The sequence below is a fragment of the Protobothrops mucrosquamatus genome, unplaced genomic scaffold (genome assembly GCF_001527695.2).
Source record: "Protobothrops mucrosquamatus isolate PMUCROS unplaced genomic scaffold, P.Mucros_1.0 scaffold_6, whole genome shotgun sequence".
NCBI classification, from domain to species: domain Eukaryota; kingdom Metazoa; phylum Chordata; class Lepidosauria; order Squamata; family Viperidae; genus Protobothrops; species Protobothrops mucrosquamatus.
The window spans coordinates 1,119,936-1,139,423 of NW_015386082.1; the positions used below are offsets into that span (position 1 = coordinate 1,119,936).

Sequence of the window (19,488 nt, forward strand, 5' to 3'; positions counted from 1 at the left end):
TTTCTGATTGATTCCACAGAATTAGTATTCATGCCCATTTCGGAAACAGCAGCAACAAAAAGAGCTTTTTTAAAAATTCATGAAAAAAACCCCACCTGTAATTATATTTTCTACACACACACACACACACGCACGCACAAACACAGCATTCAACATTTTGATTATTTGAAACTTTAAAAAAATAACATATTTATCCCACTAACATGCATTCTTATGGCCTTATACCATAGCAAATGGTTGCTTAGGTTTAGAATTTCTTGCCCTGAGATTTCAAATCAAATAAATAACAAGTGGCTTGAAATAATTTCAGGTTGTCTCCAAGACACTGTCCTTATTTAAGAACATGTAAACATATCAGGTATTTTGTCTTTTTCTTTTTTTTTACAGCTCATCCCACAAGCAGAGGGCAGCTTTCCAAAAACTTGGCAGAGTTCTCACTCGGAGTTCTAGATTCTTACATTGAGTATATGCATTCCATGTCCATTTCCAGCTGGTGATGATTTCCTGGGAGAATTCAACGTACTGATTTACATCCTTTAGCTGTGATCCAAAGTTCCTTGTCTTCTGTTTACCTCTCAAAAGGTAATTCAGACTTCAGTGTTCCTGTGTTTATTCCTGAACAGAGGAATGGTGGATGGATCTATGATAATCTTCTGAAGTGGTTATCTGTTCTGATATATCGTACCCTCTCAGAAAAGGTCCGGTGTTTTGCTGTGCAAAATAGTACAGCTGCCTAGCAAACACTGGTTCAACCTTAACAACAAATCAGAAAAAGCAATGAGTTAAATGGTGATTGCTGGAGTAATAATGCTCTTTAATAATAATGTTCTGAAAATTTATTTAATCAATTATATAGCTCATAGTAGTTCATAAAAATCTCACCATAAGCATGCATACAAATAGGTTGCCAGAACAAAGAGAATGTACCTGCTATCATGACAGCAAATAGATATAGTACTGGCAAATTTCAATATATAGAAGACAAAATATATAAGGTTAAGAAAGCAATGTTGTGGATTGCACACAAGTTTCCTTTTTTACTATTTTTATTATTTCTATTAACAATAGGGCACATCTAAGATATCACCTGAATTACAGTGAAATTATTTAACCTGCTTTGCAATTCCCCACCCCCACACAAACACCAAGGTCAGGTGGCTGTAAAACAGGGGTGTCAAACTGCTGGCCCACAGGCCGGATGTGTCACGACAAAACCACGCCCACCCCATTGCCGGCAATGGGGAAAAAGCTTCGATACGTCACGCGACGTCACATGACATTGTGAGTTTGACATGTCTGCTCTAAAAGGATTGACTTTTAGTATTCTAACTTTATATAGCCTTTATTAAGCTATTCATTACTATTAATTTATTAAGCTATTCAGAATTCTTTTTAGGGGGAAATGTTAAAAATAAAGCAATCTAAATTTGGTAATTTCCAGAAGTGCAGTTTGGATTTGTAAGTATATTAGCTGCAAGCTCAGACAGACCATGGAATATATGATAATTTCCATGTAAGGAGGTTGGATTTTGGCTGCTGATTTATTAACTGAAATTTCAAAGGTTTAGCATTCACTAAAAGTAAAGATACAATTGTCAATTACATAGGAATTATGATTGTACATTGCGTGGCAGTATAATTAGAGAAATTGTAATTATATTGTCAAGCAATATTAGTTATTTACCTCTGTAGCTTTGGTTTGAGGTTATCCTGGTGATATAAGAAGAGCTGAACATTTCTGAAACTGCCAATCATTTGTCTTCTACATATCAATTGATCAAGCATTTGAATATTGTAAATCAATTTTATCAAGCATTTATCTCAGTCCCCTACTTTCTTATTAGTCATGCCTTTAGCATTTATATACTGTATTACATAAATCAATTCACATATACTTACGTGGGCTGTAACTTGCTTTCTCTGTCTTTGTGGATCAGGAAACTCTTCTCCAAAACATAACACAATCTGGAATCTAGGTAATGGGCGCCCATGGTGGGCAAATATTTGCAGTTCTAGAAAACAAACAGAAATATTATACCTTAAGGATTAAATTTAGAACTGTGGTGGAATAATGCATGAAAAATCATCATACGTCGCATGACGTTGCGAGTTTGACACTCCTGCTCTAGTGCTTACAGATAGATAAAACAAAATCAATAGAATCCCTAGAGCAGGGGTAGGCAACCTCGGCTCTTTTATGACTCATGAACTTCAACTCCCAGAATTCCTGAGCCAGCATCGCTGGCTCAGGAATTCTGGGAGTTGAAGTCCATGAGTCATAAAAGAGCCGAGGTTGCCTACCCCTGCCCTAGAGAATGCAACAATTAAAACAATTGCATTCTTCAAATTCCCATTTTCAAAATCATTATTATAGCCAAAGGTAATGCATAAAGTTCTAGGCTAAAGGTAAGCTAGAATTAATATCATTATTTAAAATATTATATATGACATCCAACAATCACACCAAGAGCCTTTTTTTATACAGTAAGGACAGAGCTCAAAGTTGGTTATGAAGGCATATATTTTCAGCAAAGTATCTGAAGCCAATTCTTTGTGACTCTGATAACAAAGACATCAAGAATACAGTAACTTTCATAATAGATTTTGTAGAGGAAGAGAGAACCCTGCAGATGTGGTACAATTTTAAGAGAATGAAATCCTTGAATTAGGTCAAGAACTAACAGGTAACCCTGTGTAATTGGTTGAGAATTATGTATTGTAGTTACATTTTTTTAAATATGTTTTATTTATTTTTAACATAATCACTTTAATATTTGGTAAAGAGTGTGTTATCTGGGTTTATATTTAAAAAACAATCAATAACAATTAGTTTCTATAATTCTATAGTCCACATAATAGCTTTGCTTGATTTTCTTCTCTTCCAATAATATTCTCTTTTGCCAACCTTGAATTAATACAATTCTTATTATTTGGATAAATGGCAAATATAGACATTTTTCTAATATTTCTGCAAATAATAACCAAATCAATATAAAGCTTCTTTTCTAACTGATCATCTTGATTGCCTCATCATAGATCTTGTTTACAAAATTCTTATTTAAATTTGTTTTCCCCACAATATTTAAAACATTCCTACTGGTTAAGCTTTTCTCAAAATTAATTACATTTAAGTATTTAAGTCTTTTTCCTCATACAGGCCATCCCAACACTTTTACATTTCTCACATCTTCAAAAACAGAAAAAAGAAAAAAGAAAAGAAAAATAAATAAGAAGATAGTATACTACTTAGAATACAAATATGTCCCATTTTTGGCTGCCAGATTATGTACTAGTGGGTGAAGTTTATGAAAAATGTTCACAAGTACTAACACATCACAATAAACTTCAAATTAACAGATCGTGAATAATCAAGACAAGATACTAATAATAATAATAATAATAATAATAATAATAATAATAATAATAATAATAATAAAGTTGGAAGGGACCTTGGAGGTCATCAAGTCCAACCCCCTGCCCAGGCAGGAACCCTACACCATTTCAGACAAACGGCTGTCCAGTCTCTTCTTAAAAACTTCCAGTGTTGGAGCATTCACCACTTCTGGAGGCAGGTTGTTCCATCAGTTAATTGTTCTAACTGTCAGGAAGTTTCTCCTTAGTTCTAGGTTGCTTCTTTCCTTGATCAGTTAGCAATCCATCATTAAATTTAACAGGACTTCCAGTGGCAAAGTTGGATTTAGGAACATGCCTAAAATATGAATTCCTTTTTCAAGAGAAGTGTAACTATATCTTAAAATACTGGAACTCAGTTACTACAAATCGAAAAACTCTGTTTGCAGTTATATTCTCATCAGCATTCAGCTCAGAGGCATCTGCAGGTGATGGAGGGCAAGCGGGGTGAATGACAAAAGCATTAACCCACTGTTACGACCCAAATATTATATATTACATATGTATGAAAGGAACAGAGCTGGTGTGCTGGTGGCATCATGCTGCTGTTGTAATTTTGATAAAAGCTTTCAATACTATGTATTCCTTAATTCAGCTGTATTGTTTTGGCAGTATCTGGTTCAGTATTCAATATGGGAACTAGCTCACCTCCTTCTCTTCTGTTTAGTAAATTTTAAATCAAAGCTCTATTTACAGCCCTACAAGGTAGACCACAGCAGAAAATCAACTTCACAGAAGGCTAAAACTAGTTTTATTGAGACTGGTTATAGCAGAATTTTGAAAGTCAGATTGGGCTATACCTCCTCCTTAAAATTCAGTGAATTATGGAGGTGTCTACTTAAGATACTTCCAGATATTATCTCATAGTTCTGGGCTTAAAAAATGGTTCAGACTCTTCTGCCTAGATAACAGTTTTTGTACATCCTCCTTTCTCTATACATGTATGCATTAACCTTGGCAAAGATAACCAACAATGTGAATCATAGTGAGAAAATGCAGAATACTATAGTAGTAACAGATCAGCTGTATTAAACTTCACAGAAAAGGGAGAAAATGAGGCCTACCACAATTATTTTTCTTTGGTAGCTATGTGTTCATGTAATAAAGTTTTAGCTAAATTAAAAGACTATGCTCAAAGAACAACATGTTGAATATAATATTTTATCAGGTTTTAGAAAATGAAAAGCAACAACATATTTTAAAAGTTCTTACCTACATCACAATGTACTGGAAAAAGCATTACTTTCTTACATTCTGTTAATTCTAGAATCATCTATTTCTGGGGCATAATAAACCTTAAGCAGAGTAAGGTTTGCCATATCCCCAACAGAGCTGGGTTTTCAAAACAAATCTCCAAATTCTAACCATATCACATATCTAAATGAAAATCAATAAATATTTAAAACCCTGCCGCATGTTGAATGTATGTATGCAAATGTGTTTCTCTACTGCAGTGGTTCTCAACCTGTGGGTCGGGACCCCATTTGGGGTCGATCGACCATTTCATGGGGGTCGCCAAGCAAGGCTGTCCGCCATTTTTTTTGTCCGCCATTTTTTCCCCCTTTTCCGGCGGGTGCCTTACCTCCCTTGGGCTGGGCCAGCTGGTGGTCGGCCTGCTCCGTCTCTGCCACTTGCCAGCTACGCCTCGGCCAGCGCAGGGGGTGGAACCACGCATGCGCGGTGCTCCCGGGCAGAGAAAGTCCTCGACTTACGACCGGTTGGGTAGTCCTCGACTTACGACCTGTTTAGTCCTCGACTTACGACCGGTTGGGGTCGCGGCATTAAAAAGGTTGAGAACCACTGCTCTACTGCCAAAGCAGAGAAGCTGGGGGAAGGGCAACCTTACAGGTAAACAAAGGCTGGGTTTCAAATATTGCAGAAGCCCAGAGGATGGATTCAAAATTGATAGGATGGAGCAGCTGCAAATTCTATATGTGGTTATAGGAAGTCAATATGTAAAATAGCAAAAGAACCAGTTTTAAGGACGAAGCCTCAATTGCAAACACAATGGTAACTTATATTTAAAAATTACCTGATAAAAATTTCTGAGTATCAAAAAGCTTGCACGGCTGTTCTCTTTCCAATTTGTTAGGCCTGTCGCTACAGAATGCCAGAGGCCCATCCCAATATATCCGGCTTTGACAAAGTCTCTTGGCATACAGGCCATCGTGGGTCATCCAGAGTATTACTCCTCTTTCCAGGTGAGAAAGCAATTTTTCAGTTGTTTTCCTCTGGTTATGATCTTCCGGGTAAGGGAACATAACTTGGTCCATGCTGCTGATCTCATAACTATGACCATGAGTTATCCTACAGCCCTCAGGACTTGAAGTTGTGACTTCTTTTACGAGAGTTTCATGATAATACAAACAGATGTGCAATCGACAATCTGAAAACACATGTATGCAAAATTATTTTTAACCTTTGGTAATGGACAGCTGCATTTCCTGTAGTTTAACAGTATAATGGACTTGAGCAATAAGTTTTCACCCATTCCTGATACATTAAATAAACATTATAGCAAAACCTATCAGAAACAGGTCCCATTCTATCCAGTAGAACTCTTGAGAAAATAAAAGGCATAAGGCCATATTCTGAATCTCAGGTTAACATTTAATGTGGAAATTGTAATTATTTCTCCTTCAAATATACTATGATAGAGATTATAGTGGATTAACAGTAACTGAGTTCAAACACTGCATTAAGTAATATTTAAGTAACATTTTGGCATAATGCATTGTGTGAACCCAACATACCGTGGCTTACTCAACAAATCATTGTTAAGCATACTGCCTTAGCGTTAATCCACTAAGTATGTTTGCATGTGTGTATATAACTACATGCAGTGCTTTTTTTCTATATAAAAAAAAAAGGTGCCGGAACTCACACACGTCATACAACCCGCCTTGCCTACCTACGGGGTTCCATCTAAAAAAGGTGCCGGAACTCCGTTCTGGGCATTCTATGAGGAAAAAAAAGCTCTGACTACATGTTAAAAATATTCTGTACAATATTTAATAAAGCTAACCACTGCTAAATTCAGTAATGTCAATGGACCATAATGTGTGATATTGGAGTATAATTTCTTGGTTTATTAAGAACCACGCTATGGGCTCATTTATAGCACAGATGAAGAACTACTTGGCACTATCATGGTTTAAAGAAATGCAGCCAAAGAAAATATGTGTAGTATGAGAATAATCATAGTTTTAAATACGGCTACAAAGTAAAGGGCCTAAAATCCTTGAAAAATAATTTCCTGCTCATTCACCAACTGACCTATTCAGTAGATATCAATTTTACCTGTTAGGCAATAGTGTAAACAGATATGAACCATATTCTGGGGAATAAGAAAAGATTTGTTTGTAAATCGAATTAGGAAGCTGCCAAACAAAAGGAGATTATATGAGTTGAATTGCTTCAAAAACTATGATATAATCTCAGAGTTCTGGGCAAAATTGCATCTCCTAAGTGGGATCTTCACTTTCTGGTAATCTAGAGAACAGCATTTGCATTTAATGAGATAATCAAAACATTAATTCTAATATTATGAACTTTAATCAATTTAATATGCATCCTGTATAAATGATATTTATTTATTTTTTTTCACATTTTACAATCCACTTGCTCCTAGTAAAGTCAGCCTGTAGCCATTAACAGTATGAGACAGCATCAGCAGTAAACTCTTACAATTACAAAATTATAATTACATCCATAAAATGCAACATAAAATGCACAAATAATAATATCAAATAATAGAATATTTTTTTAAAAAAACTACAAACAAGCGCAATCCAACCACCATCCATAAAGCCATAATCCTAAAGGGGAAAAATGGAGGTATACAATAGATTTTTAGCCTCTGCTTGAAGGGAAGTAGGACAGACAGGAAGTGATCAGTATTACAATGGGAAGGGAATTCCACAAAGCAGGTGCCACTCCGAAAAAGGCCTTTTAGCCCTGTATATTCCAACTAAATCTTCTTTCTGATCATCAACCCCAGGACGCCTTTTGAAGATTCCTGATACTTCTAGTTTGTAATACAACATAGTATAATAAAATTCTCAAATAGTTTAATCTGTAATTACAATTTTCACTTTTCCACCCAATTTTATTTGTGTCCTATCCTTATTGTGTTTACAAATAATTCAAGGCAACGAACGTATCCAGCACACCTTCCTCCTCAGTCTGCGATCTCTCTAGCTTATCTCTAGTTAGGATTAGTTAACCTAGTTAGAAGGTGGTGAGATAAATTTCTGGAGAGCCACTTTTAGGCAGATAGTTGTATTTTGATGCAAAATGTTTATTTATTTATTTTTATGCTACCTGTATTATTTCCTGGCTGGCTCAGGAATTCTGGGAGTTGAAGTCCGCAAGTCATAAAAGAGCCAAGGTTCCCTACCCCTGCACTAGACCAAATTTTCTGTAATATGCATTCCTTTCTTAATTCTATGTGGCATGCAGAGTGACTTTAAGATCATTTTGATTCCCGACAACTGTCTTGGAATCATTTTTTGACTCTGATAACTGCCTGGAATAACCTTTGCAGTTTTCTGGGCAAGATTTTGGAAGTGGTTTGCTATTGCTATTTTCTTAGGGATGAGAGAGTGTGATGACTGGCCCATGGTCACTTATTGGGCCTCCTGCATAAGGTGAGACTAGAACTCATGCTGTCCCAGTTTCTAGCCTGATGCCTTAACCACTACATCAAACTGGCTCCTTTTCAGTTAAATGTACATGTATTTTTACACAGAAGAACAAATGCAGATGAACATTCCCTTATTAGCATTTTTTTCAATCACAAGTTCCTTGTGATTTATTAGAGAGTGATGGTGTACATACCTGACAAGGGAAGACCTTCAGTAGATCTGATATTTCCCTCTATTGGGATGCCAGAAGTCTGTGTCTCAGGTGGTGCACAAGCATAAAAAGTCCCAGTTACTTGACAACCTACTTTCATACAAAAAAAAAAAAAAGTTTTCACAAAGCAAAATGAACCCGACCGAACAGCCGATAACATTCAAAACTTTCATCTGCTAGAATGGAAACAATTATCAGTATGTAATACTCTCATTCCTTTAAATATTTTCCACTGTTCATTCTTAAGATTGATACATTTTCTTTATTAAACCATGGCTTCTTTGGTGAATCATCTGACAGAACTTCCCACTAACTGTCTATGTGAAACCTCTGTAAATCATAATGCTTTTATCCCCTCTGAACACAATAATATGAACACAGGAACTGTGGAGTTAAGGGTAATGGGAAGACTAACTAAATAGGGGCACTTTATACATTTTAACTCACATTAGCATTATATTTATAACAAAATTGGGCGGGTCTTCTCGTACTCTACTTTATCACAAGTAATGGTTTTTGGACTGCTTTAGAGCTATCACCTGTTTCCAAAAGACAATGATTTGCTTTATGAAAATTATTTTAAGTTCAAGGGCTTCTGTCCTAGTATTTCAATCTAAATGAAATCAGCTAGCATCCTCTATGTTTATTAAAATAAATCCTTCCTTAAATGCATATGCCAAAATTTGCTACCATACACTGAAGGCCAATGTAAGGTTCTATAGAATTACATTCTATCCAAATGTATCTTTTGCTAACTCTACAAGCAATTAGTGGGCCAAATTTAAAGTAAAGGCATCCTGGCTCAGTTTACACGATACAGCATACCACAGAAGACTAAAATGGGATCAGGCCTTTTGTGGTTCCTATGTTGTGGGAACACAAACATTTTAACACACTGTATAAGCATGATAACCACATTTAGTCATATTTTGTGGCCTAGCATGTCACGTGAATTTGCACATTCTGGACATGGCTTTACAGCTTAACATATTGTATGAAGTCAGCTCCTGTATGTAGTATAAATATATCTTCCTATCCCTGGAGTGATTTTTTTTTTATCTAGTGTTGGCTGAGCACCAGGATGTTCACCTTAAATTATCATTTGTACCTTTCATGTATTAAAATGAAATTCACGGAAAGCCTTAATTACGTATAGGTTCCATATGCGAGGATTAGTGGCAAAGTTACTTTTCATCACCCTCATAAGTGTCAATGGCTGCTAAGCAAGGCCGTTGCTAAACGAGAACCAGCTGCATTTTTCTACTTGGAATTCCTTCTTTTAATGAAAGGAATCTCCATTTTGGGGAAGTCAGAGTGACAATAATAAGTTAGTGTTCCAATAATGACAAGAGAAGATTTATCTTATGACAAAAAAAACATGCTTTGATGCCCTAGATGATAAATTCAGACTGCAAGTGTCCATTTTCTCTCACAATAAAAGCAGATCATAACATCATTTCCTTCCAGAACCCAAGAAATCTCTAGGGTACGCAATCTGGGTGTCCTCCTGGATCCACGGCTGACACTGGATGACCAGTTGGCGGCCGTGACCAGGGGGGCGTTCTATCAGGTACGCCTGATACACCAGTTGCGACCTTTTTTGGACCGGGACGCCCTGCGCACAGTCACTCATGCCCTTGTCACCTCCCGCCTGGACTACTGCAATGCTCTCTACATGGGGCTCCCCTTGAGGAGCACCCGGAGACTCCAGCTAGTCCAAAATGCGGCCGCGCGGGCGGTGTTGGGAGGGACTCGTCGCTCCCATGTAACACCGCTGCTGCGCGAGCTGCATTGGCTGCCNCTTGCGGGACTGGCCTAGGGGAAAATTTTTAGAGGGGTTTTAAAATAATTTTAATTAGACCAACTATTAATATTTGCCTTTTAATTAAGTTTTAAATTTGTAGTTTGATATTTTGTATTTTTATCTGGTTGTTAGCCGCCCTGAGTCCGTAAGGAGAAGGGCGGGATATAAATATAAATAAATAAATAAATAAATAAATCCCTTATCATAGAATTTGTAAAGGTAGACAGCAAACATGGAGAATTTAAAGTGCCTAAGTATAATCCATTCCAAAAGAATTATAATGTTTCATTAATATCAGTCAGAACATTGAGAAGTAATTTTTTCAATCACTGAAATCCATGCAGTTCAGAACTGCTTAATTTTTGTTGCACTATGCCAAATGCTAGCTTATTTCTATTGCATTAAAATTAATGGGATTTGTTCATAAATAAGCATTTGGAGAATAGACATAAAGAAAGAAACAAAGCAGTATTTTTTGTCTATTTAGTTTTGTGTAACTTTTTAAGTTTATGAAGGTAAAGAATAAACTGTTCTCATGGTAACTAAAAACCTTGAATACATTCGTAATCAGAAGTTGGCTGTTCTTCCTTATCGGCTTTGTTTTCTCCTTTATTTTAGATTTGCATAACAAAGCACTCCAATCTTTATTGAGAATATAACATTTGTTTTATGCATTTAGTTACCTGCATGGTATAAACTGCACTTAACTGTTTTTAATAGATTTCAGGAATGTTGAACTATTCAAGTAATTTTGTAATTCTCTGAAATTCAATATAAAAACACTTTCCTTAGTCTGTATCATAATATTCTTCTTTATACTATGCCAACTTCTTGCAAATATAGGAATTGTGAGACACATAGAAAGTCCTGCCCTTGCCAGAATTAGCTCAATCATTTTAGTGGAGATGAAAACTTCATGCAAGCCAAAGTATCCATGGAGTACCACAAGGTTCCGTCTTAGGCCCAGGACTCTTCAATATCTTCATAAATGACTTAGATGAGCAAATAGAAGATGACATTAAGCTGGCAGGAATAGCCAACACACTAGAAGACAAGCTCAGGATCCAAAAAGTGCTTGACAGATTTGAATAATGGGCCCTACCCAACAACATGAAATTTAATATGGAGAAAAGCAAGGTTTTGCATCTGGGCAGGAAAAACCAAAGATACAAGTACAGATTAGATTAAACCTGGCTCAAAAATAGTAATTGTGAGAGGGACCTTGGAGTCCTAATGGACGATCATTTAAATATGAGCCAGCAGTGTGCAACAGCAGCCAAAAAAGCTAATACAATCCTTGGTTGTATAAAGAGACATAGAATCAAAATCATGTGAAATATTAGTACCCCTTTATAAAGCTTTAGTAAGGCCCCACCTGGAATACTGCATCCAGTTTTGGTCACCACATTACAAAAAAGATGTTGAGGCTTTGGAAAAAGTGCAAAGAAGAGGAACTAAGATGGTTAAGGGCCTGGAGACAAAAACATATGAAGAATGATTTCAAGAATTGGGTAAGGCTAGTCTAGAGAAAAGAAGGACTAGATAGCAATAATCCAGTATTTGAGAGGCTGCCATTGAGAGGAGGGGGTCAACTTATTTTCCACAGCACCAGAGGGCAGGACAAGAAACAATGGATGGAAACTAATCAAGGAGAGAAGCAACCTGGAATTAAGGAGAAACTTCCTAACAGTGAAGACAATTAATCAATGGAACAGCTTGCCATCAGAAGTTGTGGGTGCTTCATCACTAGAGGTTTTTAAGAAAAGATTGGACAGTCACTTGTCTGAAATGGTATAGGGTCTCCTGCTTGAGCAGGGGGTCGGACTAGAAGACCTCCAAGGTCCCTTCCAGCTCTATTCTGATTGAATTGAATTTCTACTCTCTGCTGAAGTAAACAAATCCAATTTCTTAAATTTTTCTTTTCTTGGCTTAGATGCACATGGAACCCTAAATCAGGAACCATCCACTATTCATTTCATAAGGTAAATAAAAATAGTCTGCAGCTCTATTGAATACAATGAGAATGTCTTACCATTCTGACATGATGGGCCTTGCCAGTGATGATTACGAGGTGGAAAAGAGACACTTGTACACTGGTATGAAAGATCAGGATGGGACTGGTCTGGTACGTATTCCCTCCAGTTACGGTCATGAGGTACCATGTAGTTAGGCACCTGTATATTTTATTAAAATATCACATGTCTTATTTGCAGCCAGTTACTAAAAAAAAAAATCAGTGCTAATTCATTTTCAGCTTTCTAATTATATTCCCTTTTTGGTATATCTGTAAAATTAAAGCTCAGACAAACACAGTGTTGAGCTTGCTTACAGATAATAAAGAGTTTCTGGAGAGACAAAGCTGTATATATCTCATTAATATACAAACTTATGGGTATCTCTTTAAAAGTAAATCCCACTGATTTACAGGCACCCGTCTCCCTGGTAAATAAAATAGGATGAGAACTCAATTATTATCCTTTTACTTCCATCAGGCTTAAATACACACACACACACACCACTGAAACTGAATCCAGTTAATATCTTTATATCTAATACAGTGAAGGCTCAATAATTCCTGAAATTCATTATATGATTCTGTGAAGGCCCAGTTTTCTGTAGATATATTTGCAACATACAGGTAGTCCTCAACCTACAACCACAACTGAGCCCAAAATTTTTGTTGCTAAGTGAGACATTTGTTAAGTGAATTCTGCCCCATTTTATTACCTTTTTTGACACATTTGTTACATGAATCACAGCAGTTGTTAAGTGAATCACTGCATTTGTTAAGTGAATGTGGCTTCCCTATTGACTTTGCTTGTCAGAAGGTCGCAAAAGGTGATCACATGATCCTGGGACACTGCCACTGTCATAAAGGTATGAATCAGTTGCCACATATCTGAATTTTGTTCATATGACCATGGGGATGCTATAATGGTCTTGTGAAAAACAGCCATAAGTCACTTTTTTCAGTGCCACTGTAACTTTGAACAGTCACTCAATGAACTGTTGTAAGTCGAGGACTATCTGTATGTGCAGTGTTTCATCGAAAGGGACTAACAGGGGACTAACAGGGGACTAACAGGGGACTTTAAGCTTACAATGTATTGAATATATAGAGTGAAAGTTGCTGACAGTGAAGAATGTATTGATACAGTTAAACAATGCAATGAATACAACTGCACAAATTAGGTGCTCTTATTTAAAAACAAAAATAAAATATTTCCGTTATATACTGAAATATACAGGAGAAATTAAATGAAATATGGTAAGAGTTCTAATACTCATCAAAATCTATCACAAGAACACCTATAAAATCCTTTGAAAATATCTGATTGTTTATATTGGATATTTTTTGCCATTTGTTTTCATTCTTATCGTAGTACAAGAAAGAAACAAATGTGTCATCTTTACATTTTCATTCTCCAATATACAAAACTAGAATAAATGCAAGGGTCATACCTGAGGCTGTAGTGCAGAATATGATGAATTTAGAGTGAAAGCGTTGTTCATAATCATCTGTGGATCTTCCAGGCTAAGTTGTTTTGATCCTGTACATTATTTGTAGACAGAAACAGGGTGGTTTATATAACTTTGTAAAAATAGTATCTTGGGAGTATTTAAAAATGAAATCCCTACTGTTAATTTCTAGCAGAAATAATAGTTCCGGCCACTTTATAGATACAAAGTTCATTTGTATTGTTAGAAAAAAGGCAGAAATCTAAAAGTGTGTAATGAGAAAACCTACCTACCTACCTAATGTGTGTGTGTGTATCTATATCTATATATATCTGTATATGTGTATGTATACATATACATATACATATAATATACATATAATATACATATACATACATATACATATAATATACATATACATACACACACACACACATATATATATCCTCATCACATCCAATCATCTTGGAAAACTAAGTTAATTAACTAGCAGAGTTAATTGGCTGAGCACCTGTTCCACTGCAATATTTTTACAGTGCTTTCTCTGATCTATGAATTGGGTAACTTTCTTCTCAAACCCTGCTTCCATGTTGAGATGAAAAGCAAGGATGTGGGAAATGTGTTGGGTGACTCTTGCTTTTTTGGACTATTGGATATCTGGCTGGCACAAGGTGATGAAATGCAGGGGTGGGGGAAATAGTGGCGGAGCATTGTATAGTGGCATAGAAATTATTGTTATGGGGAGAGAGGAAAAGCTGGTGCTCGTATGGGAGAGGAATAAGACTCCACGTTTGAAAGGGAAAAAACAGGTATTAACAGTATAACAGAGTTGGAAGGGGTTTTAAAGGCCTTCTTGTCCAAACCCCCTCCCTCTGCTCAAGCAGGAGACCCTGTACCATTCCAGACAAATGGCTGCTCAGTCTCCTCTTAAAAACCTCCAGTGTTGGAGCACCCACAACTTCTGGAGGCAGGTTGTTCCATTGATTAATTGTTCTCGCTGTCAGGAAATTTCTCCTTAGTTCTAGGTTGCTTCTCTCCTTGATTAGTTTCCATCATTAACTTCGTGTCCTGCCCTCAGGGAATGGACAATAGGTCAACCCTTTCTCCTCTGACAGCCCCTCAAATATTGGAAGATTGCTATCAAGTCACCTCTAATCCTTCTGTTCCTTAGACTACATATACCCAGTTCCTGTAATGGTTTATTGTATGTTTTATCCGCTAGTCCAGTGATGGCGAACCTTTTAGAGACCGAGTGCCCAAAAACTGGCCCCGTCCCCATTCCACCCCCCCTGCCCCGCTCCCCCATCCCCCGCCTCGCCTGCCTGCAGGACCACTCACCGCCTCCAAGGCCCGCCGCAGATCGCCCAGGCAGCCCAACAGCACTAGGGCAGCCACACCCTCTGTCCCCGCCCTGCAGCATCAACTGTGCATGATGGGGTGTAAGGGCAGAGTCTTGTCTACGCTGACTGGCTGCTATGTCCTTAGCTACGCTGCTCCGTGTGGGCCACGCTCGGGGGCGACTCTCCTTCAGGGGGGCTGCTGGAGAGGAGGGGGTCACGGGGGGAGGCGAGGCTGGGGCAACGGCACGTGTGCCCACAGAGAGGGCTCCGAGTGCCACCTCTGGCACCCGTGCCATAGGTTCGCCACCACTGCACTAGTCCCTTTGTTGGTCTTCTCTACGCTCTTTCTAGATTATCAACATCTTCTTTGTAGCTCTAGGCTATTAACCAGTGAGGAGTATCATATTCAAATCCCCAATGAGGGATAAACAGTGATTGCCAGATGCTTTCAAAGCTCAGTTTAAGGCGCAGCCCTACCTTTTTTTGCTCCTTCCGGTATTATTCTATATACTTTATATGGGTCTGATATGTCTAGTTGGCTTCTTTCCACCAGTTCTTCAAAATCATTGCTCTTGTTCAAAGCACAACGCAGCCTTGTCTTCCAAGTGGGAGGATCTGGTTTATCAATGCCTTCTCTGAATTTCCCTTTGAATAGAGCCCAAGCCTGTAAATATTTGCAGAAGTTAATCAAACTATGGATCCTCCAGAACAGCCTAAGGCATTAACAACAATAATATAAATATCACACTAATAAATACATTCCATATAATCAATTTCCACAGAACTATCATGGGGCATGCTATGGGACTCATATTTTCCTACGGGTAGTTGTGTCTAGGATCTCATTGTCAGTGTAGGACAACCCTTGAGCAGATTCAGCAGTAAGGTAATTAGACACAGTTTCAAGATTCATTATATCCATTTCGCTTCTATATGAACTAGATGGTGTGACATTTTTCAAAAACTGAATATTTGTGACCCATTCTTCATCATTTCACTTCAAGTTTTCTTTGCAGAGATATGGCAACCAAAGCAAGCACAGAAACCTTACTGCATCTTCTATAAGTTGCGTAACATCTAAACCAACCTTAAATCCAGATAGCAGAAAGCAAAAACTATAATAGAAAGAAAACAATGTGTACTCAATAAGCAAGTGCACTAATGTTAAATGTGATGGTTGAATAACTAAGGAGAAAGATTGTGCCATATGAATTCTACCAGTAGGGTATAGAGTTGCTTTAAAAAAAACAACTTACTATTAAAAGTAATTAGCTGAACTCATTTTAGCAGAAATTTAACAGCATTGCTTCAGGTAATACTCCTCAATAACAATATAAACAAGGGAGTTTTAGAAATAAATTCTTACTAAACAGTTATGGCGCTTGCTGAAGTTAATGAAAAAGTCTGCAATCCTATTCAAAATTATACACAAGTCCAATTGATATCTATGGGATTAAAGTATATGCAACTGTGATCAGGCTTGCAGACCTAATGAATTAAGCCTTGGGGCAATTAATCAAATGAGAAAAAAAGAAATTATACAGCATGGTAGGAATCTGCCAAGTGTGACAGAAAAGCATTTTAGTTCAGCAACATCTAGGATGTAAGTTGAAGAAAGAAAATAGGATAGTATTGTCAGTAATTTAAGTTAAGGGTGAGATCTACCAACTGGAACTATATGCAAAACAGCAGCTCAGAAATAAGGGTGGATGCCCACAGAGGATTAAGGAGCAAGGCAGTTCTAAGTGCATTGCAATGGAGGAATTTGTTTTTAGCAGCAAAACTGAGCTCATGCCACATTCATACAAAAACCCATTTCTATTCCCCTTCCCTCAAGCGTTATTCATTAAAGCACCCCGATGTTGAGGATGATGGAAGTGCTATAAAGCACCTGAAACTCAAAAAGCCTTTTGGATCTATTGCAAATCTTAATCTATCTTTTTCTTGTGATTTCCATGACTTTTTGCTTGAAGTAATAGCAAGAATTGCCTTAAAATAAAATTAAAAAGTTGGGTAATTCTAGTATTTGGTGAGATTTTTTTTTTCTTGTTCTAGTGTGTACTAGGTTATAAATGCAGTTCGTCACAGTTCCCATTTTAAGCCTACAGCTTTGGAGAAGGTTTTGTTATATTGGAAAATTAATCTCACAATTTAATTAATAGTGAATAGTGCCTGGAATTAGAGTTGAGAAACCTAGATTCAGATCCCAGATAAGTCATTTAATTTGTTAGTGTGCCTCTTGGGGCTTCTATCTTGTTGTGGAAACAAAAAAAAAATGGATTCATTCTTTGGGCACACTGAATTCACACCCATGCGTGTGCCTCATTACGTATGTGACTCCTCTCCACTGGAAAATGTGATGTTTTATTATAGTCCCTATGTGAGGAACATGCAGGTTGAAACGAATCCTAGGTGTCAAGTATTAACTCTGATAATCTCACCATTATTAGCAAGCTCCACCTTACCACCACTGCCAAATAGATAAAAGCTGCAAATCCCACCGATCTTATAGGTGCCCTGTCTCTCACACAGAGTTAATAAGTAAAGCAATCAGTAAAACTGACTGGCATTGTCAACTCCGGCCAATATCAGAGTACCTCTTCTTTCTCTACAAAGTTCATTTTTGGGGTGCAGTATGCACAAGATCCCATTTGAGAGGAAGGGAGGGGGGGAGAAGTATCTCATTTTCCAGATGAAGTCTGTTGAATGAAGACCAATTCATCAAATTGTTCCAAGTAGCCTTCCCAAACGGATACCCTCTTCATGCCTTGAACTATAGCTCCCATTTACCCCCATCAGAATGGGGGGTAAACAACCAGGGGTAGTCTACCTTGGCTACAACCAGGGGTAGTCTACCTTGGCTCTTTTATGACTATAACCAGGGGTAGTCAACCTTGGGGTACAACCAAGGGGTAGTCAACCTTGGCTCTTTTATGACTCGTGGACTTCAACTCCCAGAATTCCTGAGCCAGCTAAGCTGGCTCAGGAATTCTGGGAGTTGAAGTCCACGAGTCATAAAAGAGCCAAGGTTGACTACCCCTGGGCTACACAGTGAGTATATTTTCTTGGGTGGGGTGCAGGAAAACCTGCAAAAGGGAGAAATCTGAAGCAGGTTGCTCAAGATGAGAAAAAATGAATTGTGCAGCAGAATTGCAAACTTGATGAAAAGGGGGGGGAGGGGAGGAGGAAATCAAGAAGAAAAAAAACCGAGATCATAAGCAATTAAATCAAATTAACCTTAAAGGACAGCTTTCTGGAGGGAGGGGGGGGGGAGAAAAGACCGGGCTTTGTAATAAAGAGCACGTGGTCGCTGTCAAGATAGCACTACTAAAGCACACCAGATGAGAGAAGAAAGGTGAGGCCGCTATTCCTCAGAGGGACCTGGCCCTCAACTTCTAAAACAGTGTTTCTCAACCTTGACAATTTTAAGGCATGTGGACTTCAACTCCCAGAATTCCACAGCCAGCATTGCTGGCTGTGGAATTCTGGGAGTTGAAGTCCACATGCCTTAAAATTGTCAAGGTTGAGAAACACTGTTTAAAAGCAGGTGGCCGCGGCGCCCTCAGCCAGCTTCTCAACCCTACCAAGTAAGGTGGCTTTTTGCGAGCGATTGATTGACGGCTTCGCGCGCTCCCCCCCCTCCTCTCCCCGCCCCTCCCCTCTGCGTCCCCCCCCCTCCCGCTACCTTGAAGAGCGCGGCGTCCTCCTCGCGGTTGTAGTCCTGTTTGCCCGCGTGCTTCCAAGGGATGCGAAAGATGCTCTTCTCCTCGTTCTCCCATATCAGGCCCGGGTATTTGGCGCTGTCAATCTGCTCGATCAGCCACTGCCGGAGTTTCCCGTTGCCGCAGCTCACCGAGCTCATCCCGCCGCCCTCGACGCTGCTGCCGCTGCTGCTGCTGCTGCTACCGCCGCGGCTGCCTTCTAAGTTCATACCAGGCGCCCCGCCAGCCTCCGCTCCTCCCCTGACGAAGGAAGGAGGGGGGGGGGAGAGAGAGGAAAGTGAGCGCCCCGCTCAGTCACGTGCCGCGCCTCAGCCCGGCGCGCGCGTCAGTTCCAGCACGAGAGCCCGCCGCTTCTTTCCCGCTCTCTCTCGCCCGGCCGCGTCTTCTCCTCACGGAGGAGGCGAGGGGCGCCGCGCGCGAGGGAAAGCCTCGGCGTCCCGCAAGGCCGCTTCCAGTAAAGCTCCCCGCGCTCTCTGTTCCCGCCCTTCCCTGTTGATTTCTGGGCCGCCTCTTCTCTTCAACCGTGCGCGCCAGGCCAGGCCAGGCCCGGTTTCAGTTTTAAAAACCTCACCACACCGGAATCGCTCGGCTGCCAGGCGGAGATCACTAATGGGCGCTGCGGTTGTGTGTCTGTGGTGGGGCCGGGGGGGGGATTTGAATTTTGGCGTTCGAGCCCCCGACGCCTTAACACCTGAAGAGGCTCTCCCTCTGCCTGCGGCCTTGAGCCGTTCTGGCTGGGGTTTACGGGGCAAGCAGTTGGAAACGCCCGTCAGAATCCACCTGCCTTCCCCCCCACCCCCGGCTGACCTTCACTGACCGCGCCTTTTCGGGGCTTCCAAGCCCGCCTGGTGGAGCTTGTTCAAGCAAGCGCCAAGCTAGAAACCCCGGAGGCCGC

General features: G+C 39.2%; 1 protein-coding gene across 1 annotated transcript; it reads right to left on the reverse strand.

The window, feature by feature from the left end:
• Positions 1 to 609: 609 nt before the first annotated feature.
• On the reverse strand, positions 610 to 18,802 carry IRF4 (interferon regulatory factor 4). The gene is made up of 8 exons (XM_015813318.1): positions 18,557 to 18,802; positions 15,349 to 15,535; positions 13,535 to 13,623; positions 12,105 to 12,246; positions 8,251 to 8,358; positions 5,444 to 5,797; positions 1,900 to 2,012; positions 610 to 753 (listed from the first exon to the last, which is right to left on the reverse strand). Exons 1-8 carry the CDS (start codon positions 18,800 to 18,802, stop codon positions 610 to 612), a joined length of 1,383 nt encoding a protein of 460 aa, XP_015668804.1.
• Between the last annotated feature and the right edge of the window lie 686 nt (positions 18,803 to 19,488).